Raw genomic sequence first — 12,006 nt, 5'->3', positions numbered from 1 at the left:
CATCACCATGAAATCAAAATGGACAATTCTTATTTTTATTATATGATTTAACTGTGCATTATTATAATCAAAATATCTTTCCCTCCCTCTTGACATCTCTTTTCTGATAACGTGTTTAATGGCACAAAAACGAGAAAGCCTGTCACTCACATGAGATCACACCAATAGCAAACCACAATAATCAATTCAACCAATTCTTGATGGACAAACTCAAGTCCTGCCCTACATTTTTTTCTCATTCCACAAGCCATTTTGCTTGGATATACGTCACAATAGGGAAGAAAAGACTATCACAGCTTTTATTTCATGCCGACTTTAACAGTGAAGTTCTTGATGAAAAACTGCATTACCCATGATTTTGCGAAAACTCTCCATCAATAAGAGGATTTAAACAAGCAAATTGCACCAAGACAACTCTTAAGTGCCTGCCCACTCCCATGAAGCACTGCGATTGATGTAATAGAGTAATTCTCCCTACACTCTAAATATATTTATACCTAAATATTTGTATGCATATCTTGCAGTAAACAATATATTTTTTTCAGTATATATAATCAACATTTCATCAGTCATTCACAAGGCTTCAAATAATTGTTGTTTATTCCCTCATTAAGCACACAGTCTTGTACCTTTGTCTTTTCTTAACGCAAATTTTCAAATACATTGTGCATCAATTTGTAATGTTGTGATTCGCCTTATAGCTGGCTGATTTGGTTCATGGCTTATAGCTTTTTAAACTTTTTATTCCAATGGGAAAAATGTATATGAAAAATACTTTTTGTTTTATTATGCAGTAGACAGTTGATGTAGACCCAATATCGAGGGAGGGCTCAATTTCTCTAAATTCATGTCCCTTGTGGCTTGCGTCTTATGTATCATTTGTAGTGAAAGTGAAAAATGAGCTCATAGTACTTCAGTATTAATAATACTAAATTCTTGTTGCTAGACCAATTGATTTGTACATGGTCTGGACATTTGTTTTCTTAACAAAAGCTTTAATTATATTATAATACCTTGATAATCTTGTCTGGGTTTATTTAGTCATAATCACCCCAAAAAATAATGATACCTTACATATTGTCTTCTCATTATATTGTATTGTTACTGACAATTTCTAACATGCACAAAACAAGTGTGGAACATGGTAATCTATTGCCAAAGTGTTTCTCTTTAGTGCGCTGTGCGATGGGAGACCCTTGTCTTCCCTATGATGAAGAAAAAAAGCTATTACTCTTTAATTATGTTTCCCTTTAGTCAACCTCAGGAGCCAACAAGCACAGGCCGGCCTGCGTGAGTGGACACTCTTCCGAGATAACAAATGGTTTTGTCGACCTGATTTAGAAGCTAGGAGCAGGCAGAACACGCTTTATCCAGACAGACGTCGGTGTGAGGAACGGGGGTAATTAATATGGAATGCTGATGAGAATTCTGACAAGTTCTAATAAAAGAGGCTGAGTGGTTTGATAAGACTTGAGTGCCCAGGAGTAATTACAGAGCTTTAAACAGTGTGTAGAGCAGAGTTTAGTGTGGGACTGTCTTCATGTTTAATAGAATCTTCCCCTGACTCTCCCCCCACCATTGACAGGCCATTTATTACAGCCAGCTTTCTGATTCAGCATGCCAATAGCTGCACTTCACTTCAACTCTAATATCTTTTAGGATGATTTTCTGAGTAGATAGGTGTTTCGCAGACTTTATTTTGCTCTAGTTTGTTTATTCTTCATTTTTGGGTCGGCAACAGTGACATGAACCTTGGCTCTTTTATGAATTATGATTTTTACACTAATGACAGCTGTGAGGGCATACAGACAGGAAAAGAGAAAGACGGATAATAAAGCAAATGTGTAGGTTATAAAGTCATCTCAGAGACTTGAGAAAGGAGGAAAAAAAATGAAACATTTCTCTACTGTTAACAATGTAATAAATGTATGTGGTAATGAAAAAGGGAAAGGCAAAATGAGAGCTCTGATTTTCGCTCACTCTCTCTCTCTCCATCTCTCCCCGTCAGGGACATTTGTCTTTCCCTTGTGCTTTATCAAAGGACAGCTGCTAAAGAGTCCCTTGGCCACGTGCACGGACACACACACATTGGCACATGTACAAAGCTTTGTAATCTTTCCTCTTGTCACCTAAGAGCTCCCTTTCAGTCCTGTCTCCATGGAGACGGCAAACTGTTTTGTGTCACAGTTTATGTTCTGGTTGGTTCAGCCTCAGCAGTCTGTGTTGGCTTCTAATCCTGCCTCATCTCTCTAGAAATGATGTCCTCTATAATTACAAAAACTTTTCATTATTCTCACTCTATGTACTCCACAGATGATTCAGTGGAAGGTGGTGCTTAGTGCTGAATGACTCTATATTGAGGTCAATAACTATAATCAAGAGCTGCTCTTTGCACTGAACCATTAAAGGGTTAGTTCACGCAAAAATGAAAATTATGTCAGTAATTACTCACCCTCATGTTGTTCCAACTCCGTAAGACTTTCGTTCATCTTCGGAACACAAATTAAGATATTTTTGATGAAATCTTGATGAAAGCTGGCTTACTCCTTCATAGGCTGCTAGGTAATTGCATCTGCCGGCCCAGAAAGGTTAGTAAAGACATCGTTAAAATAGTCCAAGTGACTACAGTGGCTCAACCTTAAGTTTATCAAGCGACGAGAATACTTTTTGCGCTGGTGAAGCAAAATAGATTGATGATATTGCTTCTAAAATGTAAGTTACTCAATACTAACTTGTTTATTAAACTATTGTATAGCTACTGGAAAAAATATCACACTCGCAATCGTGTTGTTGCATGCACTAAAAGTGACAGCCATCTAGTATTACACCAAAGCGTTTTTTTTCCCCAAAAAATAAGGTTATTTCAAAAGTTGTTTACTGCACAAATTAGAAGTCCTGCTAATTAGAAGTCGTACATGGCTGATTATTTGCGGGTTGCATCCAAATACTGATCAGCAGAAAACTGAGGGGCTGAACAAACCGTTTTTATGAATTCCTTCACACTTTTCACTTGATTTTATTTTTTATTTTTTCACAGGTTGTCTGTTTGAAGATGTGGTATGTGAGTCGTATGAAGTCTGCATCAACGGTGAGTCGTAAAAAGATTACATTTTGCACCAAGTATTCTTTTAATTTGAACTGCAAAAAATAGATAAAGTCTCTTCCAAAACGAGCTGTCACTCTGCTACCTACAATGAGCTGCACAGAGTGTAACTATCTTTTTTTTTTTTTTTATGATCTCATGTTAAGATTTTTTGGGGGGGGGAATATTTTCTCTTATCATACTGACACTTTAAAAACTGCAAAACATAAATGTCACAAAAATAAAGTTCAGAGATGGAAGTAAATGGTTTGTGTGTGTGTGCACTCAGTGTGCTTTTATTGAGAAGTTTTTTTTATTTTTTATTAACAGCATCCTATTTATTTGTTTAATACAATCTAATCAAAGTTTATTTTGAAATTATTTTTTTATTAGGCTAAATTGTGAAATTCAACCAGCCTTATCTGCACTGATGGGATGTAATTGTATCTTTGGAAAGCATGCTTCTCATAGAATCTCGGAAATAAGGAAAACTTGAATGAGGAATGGTTATGGACGGTAGTAGCCTATTGTAGTGAATATAGGCTACAGGCTGGATTGTCCATATTATGAAATGAGGCCAGGCAGTAACTGTGTAGGACTAGCTATCAACATTTCTCATATTGCAAATCAATGTCTTTGAAGCCTTAAGAGAGAAAGTGAGGGACTGAATGGGGACTTGGCTGCGAAGAAGACCTATCAAGTCAAGTCCTTTTAAGTGCAAGCAGGTGAAAAGATCCAATCAAGGTTTAGCTGTCAGAAAGATGAGATTTACCTTGTGCCACCTGATTGCAGATTGTTTTATTAGTCTTAAAGGAGTCATGAACTGGATTGTTTTATTATTTTATAATGTTGCCTGGGGTGCCCTTATAATGTTAGTATGATTTTGACATCAAAAATTGTCATAATTTATAAATAAAAGCCATTTTTCCAAGCCTGATTTCAGCCTCAGATTTGAACGCTCTGTTTTAAGGGGCGTGTCTGCTGGGAGACTGCAGTGCAAACGCCCACTGCTGTGATTGGCTGACATGCTTGCATATGAAATAGCTAGTATTACATGAACTCTCTCGAAAACTTTTACTAAGTTTTTACTATTACAGCTATCGAGATTAACAAATCGTGAAAAGTATCGTTTAAAGCATTATATTTAAATCTATTCCATCACATGAAAGGTTGCAGCATGATGAGCACTGACTGAGCAGATGACAGACAGTCTGTTGATCGCGTGAATAAAGATCTTATCATTGCAACGCAATTTTTGTAAAATGTTTAGCACAGACACCTAAGCCAGTGGGAAGGGTTGTAGGAACCGCGTCATTAAAAATGAATTTAATCCACTGGTCCCTGATAGCTTGGTCCGTTCTTGGGAGAGAAAAAGCATTTCCATGTTGATTCTGGCAGTCAACAACAGAGCAACTCGCGTGTGCACCACGTTTCTGCATCTTTCACGGTCGAGTGCGTACTTCGAATCGGAATTCAGTAATGGCAGCGCTCGACTGAATATGAGGGGGAGAGGGGCAGGGCGGGCTTCCTGCAGCATAGGTCTGCGGTGTCCATATATGGTATATCCTGCGCCGACTTGACGTCAAGTCGGCGCAGAAATTAACATCACGTATTTGAGTGCGCGTGCACGTGGGCTGGTTGACGAACCCAGGGGGTAAACAAACGCTTCACTTTTAAATATCGGCTTCCCGGCCAGTGTATAATCGTTAGGCAATCATAACATACATTTTTTCCTTTTTTTTTTACCTTTTAAGCTTCAGCATTGAAATTCTACTCTCTTGGCTTTGTGGTTTCATGATTATCAAGTAATCCAAAAAGTCTTTTGGTGAGCAAGACAAATTTCCATCCCGTTCTATTCTATTGTAAATGGTGTCTTGTCAACATCTAGTGCTTAAAGTTGGCATGAAATGGAAGTTGCTATAGTCTTTTCTTTCCTACTGAGATGTACGTGCAAGTGTAACAGCTTCTTGAACAAGAAAAAATTTAGGGCGGCACTTGATTTTGTCCATTGATTGGGTCATTGGATGATTGTAGTTTAATATTGCTGTGATCTCATGTGAGAGACATTTTGGGTGTTTCTCAAACGGACGACTGCATCCTACCGAGACTGCGTCCTTCCTAGTAGGCTTGTAGGCTAGTTTCCTCCTCAGCAATTAAACGCTAGAATGAGGCGGTCCAGTAAGACTGCATGGCTATGTCACACATATTCCTGCCCCCACGTCCATGGCACGAAAATATTATTAAAACTTAATTTTGGAAAAATACTTCATTACAAATTTTATATTAACTAGCTTTCAATTAATGCAATACAGTGAATTGTCTGTGGTCTCTCAGTGGCTTACATTGGTGTACAATGTAAGCAATGGTGATTTAAGACCACGAAGGATACATACGATGCATCCTTCAAAACAGGCCGAATGAAGGACATGAAATGGAGGCTGCCTTCCAAGGATCGTTCAAATTGAGATGGCCTTCAGCGACGTTTGATGACATGGCAGCCGATACATGCAGCCTTCCGTTTGAGAAATACCCATTGTCTCTCCCTTGTGCAAGTAAACACGTCATCAACAAGTGTGCCGCACAAGTCCTGAAAAGTGAAGCCAAAATGTTTCGATCACCCCCAGGTGGCTGGAAGCAGTATAGGTTATAAACCCCGCCCTCTCCATGTAATGTAATGGTACGTAAGAAAAAAAAAAAATCTAATTACACTTCAAATATTTTTTTCCAAAGATGGTTTCTGTCTTTTTATGTAGTTTTTATCATGCTGATGTTCAAGTGTTCAAGTGTTCATTTAAAAAAAAAAAAAGTTTGGTTTTAGTTAGTTTTGATTTGATGCTATAAAAACGGGGGTGTGACGTCATGATTGACAGGCACCATTGAGGCACTAACAGACTTTATTCATGATCTTCGGGAGGAGATTGGAGCTTTAACTTTAATTTCTACATTTCCATAACTGTTTATTTCACACCGACATAATGAGTTGTTCTGTAGTAAACTGCACTAGCCAATTCTGCACAAGTGTGTCCAGGGACTTGATACCGCGGCTACACTTCATGCTCTATACTGCGCAGACTCAGGCTCCAAGATGTCAGTGTCATATATGGATATTGGCGGATGCTGAAAGTTCTGATTTTGACAGTTTGATGTATTGACCGTGCATTGACCAATAGTTTATGATACCTGCAAATTTGGTCAAAAGTCAAATTACATCCAAAAGTTAAATTCTTTAATTTGTGCGATGCTATATTTGTAACCCTGTGTGTGATGATTTTCTCTTGACGTGGAATACATTTGGAGCCCGGCACCAAGTCATTCACTTCAATTAAACTAATGCAGTGAATAGTGAAAACCCAAGCACTCAGGGAGTGCTGTCAAACCTCAGGACGTGCTGTCAAACCTCAGGACTTGTGAAGGAAAAATCCCAAGGACTGTCAGGGGACTTTTATCTCCCCTTGGTTTCTTTCACCTTCTCTGGTTTTGTGTTGTTGCACAAGCTGTTCTCGTGAGAATGATTTGGAGTGACAAGCTTTGTTTATTTTTAATGGATGGGCCCCTTTACTGCCTCTTCAGCACCCTGAGACCTCTTAGAGCTAGGAAATTAGGAATTAGGAAATACAAAAAACTTCCAAACCCATCTAAGGGTAAAAATTGTATTGATGTTCAACAAATAAAAAACAGATATAGGGTAAGTGTACCCATTAAGCCCATGTACCCTTTAAGCCCACTTTCAACTCTGAAGTCAAATAAAAAAAAGCGAAAATAATATTTTATGCTGCTTATTATTTTAACCAATCCAGTGATTTGTTACTTCCCTGGCATTTTCTATTGCATACCAATCACATTTGGCAATGTTGAGTTAGCCCCACCCATGTGCATGCTGTCTCAGGGGACCTCACACAAAGTCACACCAAAACTTTGGTTTTTCGGGACCCTTCAGAAATCAACACATTTCTGCAATTTTCAGCAATTTCTTTGGTAACTACATTGATATTATGTCAAATAAGAGATAAATGTATTGTTTTTTGTGTATGAACAAATAGTACTTTATCATTTAATATAATTTTCCTTTAAATGGAAAGATGAGTTTTATTAGCTTGCGTTCAAAGCTAATCTCTATGTCAAACCATTAGCCTTACAGAAAGGCTAGACTGCCAAAGAATTAAGCATGTGAAGCATGTGATTCATTTTACATTAATTTATAAATAAATACATCATAAATTGTTTTGTAGAGAAGATTATTTTCATAAATGAACTTTTTTTTTTAAGATGGGCTTAACCCTCTGAGGTCTGAGCTGTTTTCTGGGCCATGGAGGTGTTCTGACATGCTCTGACATTTGTGTTTTTTTCTGTTACTAGTGACATTTTCATGGCTAAAGTCTGATTACACTGTATTCAGCACAAACTCTGCTACAATAATATATCAGCAGCATGTATGTAAAAGTTTGTAGTTTTGAGATAATGACATTTATGCGTGGTTTGTGAAAATACAAAAAAAAATTCTCACTGAAATAAGGCCATGAAACCCATACTGATTATTTCTTCACAAGACTTTTGAAAATTGTATGACATAGCCTAGAATATTTGCTCCAAAACTATGTGAAAATCACCCTGACTGCTCATTCAGATAAGACAATATATTGATTTAAAATTTCTAAGACATGTTTTGTGTGACAAAGCCATATGCGAAAAGGCGTGATCATCTCATGAATATGTAAGGTTTTAACACCTGAGAAAGACAAAGACACTCCCCTAACTGCCCTATTAGGAGCGATCAGGCCCTGTCATTCAGAGCAACCTTGCACAAAGAATGAGGAGATTTAAAAAAGAATGGCTTTTAGATTGTTTGGATTTATTTACAACACAACACAATCCAAAAATACAAATGACAAAAGAGCACATTGAAAACAATGATCCAAAGACAGAGACCTTTGTGCCATTCCTAAAAACATTGTACATACCTTTAATTTCCAAGGTATTTGATTTTCACTTTACCATGTTCATGTACAGAGACTCATGTGAATGTTGAAGTCAGCAGGACTCAGTTGCATCTGGTCCCTGAAAGAAAAAAAAAAAGAAAAAAAATGTGAACATAATGATATCAAGAGAAACTATAGGGCTGCACGATTTTGGGAATAGATTTTAGATTTTTCTGGTTAAAATTTCTTTTTAAAATTCACAGAATACACACACACACACACGTTTCCAACAATATATAATGAACACCAGGTTTGTTGTGCCTTGTAGGCATAGGCTACGCAGTGCTGCATAAAATAATAATAACAATAAATTAAATCTTCCAAAAGATTTCAAGAACAACTACGCTAGAGAAAAATATATTGATTATCATATGTTACTTCAAATGTTTCCATTCGTTATGATGATATGAAATGAGATAATAGTAAAAACATAAAGCCTAATGTTTGGTGCATTTTTCCTTTCAAACGCAATCGCGCTCCAAAATATGATACATTAAAACCCACAGCGCGCTCCAAAATATGATACTCAAACCCACAGCGCGCTCCAAAATATGATACTCAAACCCACAGCGCGCTCCAAAATATGATACATTCAAACGCCATCGCGCTCCAAAATATTAAACATTATGGTTATACATATCTATGTTTGAGCAGATATCCACAAACAGTATTTATCAGGAAACACAGGTCTAAATAGTATAATATTCACCATATACAGTATCTAGCAACAGTTCAACTGCAATGTGAAGTTTATGCAACAATACCATAAACTAATAAGTAAGAATTTCTTACCTTACATCTTTCTTGTCTTCAAATCGCGTTCTTCTTCTTCTGAGTTAAATCCAATGTAAGCTCAGACGTGTCTTCCAAACTCGACGAAAAGCAGAGACTTGTGAAGTTTTTTGGTGTTTTGTGTTTGAGGTAACGAGGGCGTTCGCGTCCCATGTGGAGATTTGCATGTGAATCTCTTTGGCGCGAGTGGGCGTGTCGAATTAAAAAGTAATTAGCAAGCGTTTGAGATACTGGACATCCTGTTGGTTTTAAACAAATTACTTAAACAGAGAATATTTGTTTTCAGTTTGAATCCGATCATTTAAAAGTACACACTTAAATGTTTATAAAGGTAAATGGCACTTAAATGTTTATAAAGGTAAATGGCTCATAAATGTGTGAGAAGTATTCGTTGAGTTTTGTTTCAGTTTATAGACGTGCTCAAGAAAAAAAAGTTCACCGCGACGGAGAGGCAGAACGCACACCCTGTTTATTTTCTTTATTTTACAAAAGCACAATGTTTTGATTTGATTGTAAGTGGACACATACAAAAGTAGAAATATCACAGATTATTTTTTTATATTTCTTTTTTCTGTATAACCATAAATGACGGAGTAATTTAAGTTTATGTTGCTGCTATGTGAAAAAAATCCAGCAAAACGCGGGGGCGCGTTTCTCGACCTCAGAGGGTTGGTACAGCGCCACAAAACGCATGAAAACTTATATGGTTACCTAACGTAACCTCTGTTCTCTCTAGAAGAGGGAACGAGTATTGCGTAAGTAGCTTACGCATCGGGAAAGTCTTCTTTCTCGAGATACTGAAGCCAAAAAATTATCCTTAATTTTTTATAACTTTGTCAACGCAGTGTGGCAGCATGCAGACCTAGGGCAGGCTAACTAGCGTGCCCATTGGCTGCCCTGCGGCAACTGCAGCAGCCTATCGCTGAGCCCTTGGCGTGACGTCACGTCCAATGAGCGCGCTTGGCGCGCTTACTGCGTCACAGCCCGCGAAAGGGGGTGTGGCTAAGCGTATATAAGCGGGGCTCGGAGGCTGCTTCACTGGTTTCTGTCGCTGAAGCGAGTGAGCTCGTGGCGCGAGCACGGCAGGTTACGCAATACTCGTTTCCTCTTCTAGAGAGAACAGAGGTTACGTTAGGTAACCGTATACGTTCTCTTACGAGAGGTTCTCTCGTATTGCGTAAGTAGCTTACGCATCGGGAACACCCTTGTCAACGGCGTGCGCGCCCAGCATCCACTGAATGAGTCCCAGGGAGAGCCCGGGGAACGTGATAACAGGGAGCCGGGCGGCCAAGAAGGCTAGCGCAGTACACAAGCACATACTAGGAAGCTCAGAGCGGCACCGCCGGTCTGACTGAGAATACCCTGCGTAGTGCAGCTCAACCAGTAGAGCTAAACCAATCAACGTAGCCCGCGCACTGACAGTGGGCCGAGCTACGCGAGACTTAGACTGATAAAACCTTCGCCTGCAGGGTGGGAACTTCCAGGTTGTAAAACCTAACAAATGTAGAGGGGGAGGCCCAGCCTGCCGCTGTACAAATGTCATGAATGGAAATCCCGCTGGACCACGCCCACGATGAGGCCATGCCTCTAGTGGAGTGAGCTCGAATGCCCAGTGGGCACTGCAGGTCTTTGGACGCATAAGCAGCTGCGATAGCGTCGACTATCCATCTGGACAGGCTGTGTTTCGAGGAGGCGAGACCCTTGGTGCGCCCACCAAACGAAACGAAAAGCTGCTCCGAGCGCCTGAAGGCGGCGGAGCGTGTGATGTAATTTCTCAGCGCCCTGACCGGGCAGAGGAGATAACCATCGGCCTCGCTGCCAGAAGTTGGCAGGGCTGAGAGGGAAATGACCTGCGCTCTGAAGGGAGTGCCCAATACTTTGGGGACGTAACCATGCCTCGGTCTGAGAATAACTTTAGAGTCATTAGGTCCGAACTCGAGGCACGCGGCGTTAATAGATAACGCGTGAAGGTCTCCCACACGTTTGACTGAAGACAGAGCTATCAGAAAAACGGTTTTGAGCGTGAGGTATTTCATATCCACAGTTTCCAAGGGTTCAAAGGGATGCGTTTTCAGGGCCTCTAAGACCAGTAAAAGATCCCACATAGGAACCGAGGGGGGTCGCGGGGGGTTTGTCCTCCTGGCTCCTCTAAGGAAGCGGGTAACGAACTCGTTCCTTCCTAATGCGCGGCCCAGCTCTGAGTCAGTGAAGCTGAGATGGCCGTAACATAGACTTCGAGCGTGGAGGGGGATCTGCCCGCGTCCAGCAGCTCTTGAAGGAAACACAAAACGTGCGAAATCCCACGTGCCTGTGGATTGAGCCCCTTTGCAGTGCACCATTTGTGAAACACAGACCATTTAGACGTGTAGAGCCGCCTCGTGGAGGGGGCTCTAGATTGTATGATCGTGTTCATTACCCCTCTTGGCAGATCAACGGGTAACCGTTGAGGCTCCACGCATGCAGAGGGGGAAAGCATATAGCGGGGTGCTGGGCCAGGTTTGGGCCAGCGCATCCTCGTTCTTCGAAAAGAACTCTGGGCAGTGAGCGTTGTCTTTGACGCAAAAAGGTCGACTTTCGCTTTGCCGAAACGGCGCCACAGTGACTGGACTGTTTGGGGGTGTAGAGACCACTCCCCAGGGGGAACGTTGTCCCTGGACAGTCTGTCGGGGCCCTCGTTCAGGTGGCCAGGCACATGCGCGGCTCTCATCGAGCGCAGAGAGTGCTGAGCCCGCACGAGGAGGCGTTCCGCCAGGGTGCAGAGCAACTTCGATCTGACACCGCCCTGGCGATTCACATAGGCCACTACCGATGTGTTGTCCGTGCGGACTAAAACATGGTGACCTAGGAGGAATGGGAGGAAGTGTTTGAGCGCTTTCTCGACCGCGAGCATCTCTAGACAGTTTATGTGTAGGAGATTCTCCTGGTCTGACCAGCGGCCATAGACCGGTCTGCCTTCGAAGAGCGCTCCCCAACCTTGGTTGGAAGCGTCTGTCGAGACAACTTTCCGGTGTGAAATCACTCCCATTGTCACTCCAGTGTGATACCATTCGGCTGCCAGCCAGGGCTGCAGGGCTGAAATGCAGCCCTGATTCACTCTGACTCGCGAGCCGCCGGTTTCCCAGGCTCTGCGGGGCACGCGCGCTTTCAGCCAGCGTT

General features: G+C 41.0%; 1 protein-coding gene across 1 annotated transcript in view; it reads left to right on the top strand.

Annotated features, from left to right (window-relative positions):
• Positions 1 to 12,006, top strand: part of ptprn2 (protein tyrosine phosphatase receptor type N2) — a 263,712-nt gene that overhangs the window by 27,486 nt on the left and 224,220 nt on the right. Inside the window, exon 2 of the mRNA XM_082162142.1 lies at positions 3,038 to 3,088. Coding sequence (XP_082018268.1) covers positions 3,038 to 3,088 — 51 coding nt within the window. The remainder of the gene's footprint in view (positions 1 to 3,037; positions 3,089 to 12,006) is intronic.

This window comes from Leuciscus leuciscus, assembly GCF_965113295.1.
Source record: "Leuciscus leuciscus genome assembly, chromosome: 2".
In the NCBI taxonomy this organism is placed as follows: Eukaryota; Metazoa; Chordata; class Actinopteri; order Cypriniformes; family Leuciscidae; genus Leuciscus; species Leuciscus leuciscus.
The sequence above is the reverse complement of the archived record's forward strand: the minus strand, read 5'-3'. Positions and strand labels throughout refer to the sequence as shown.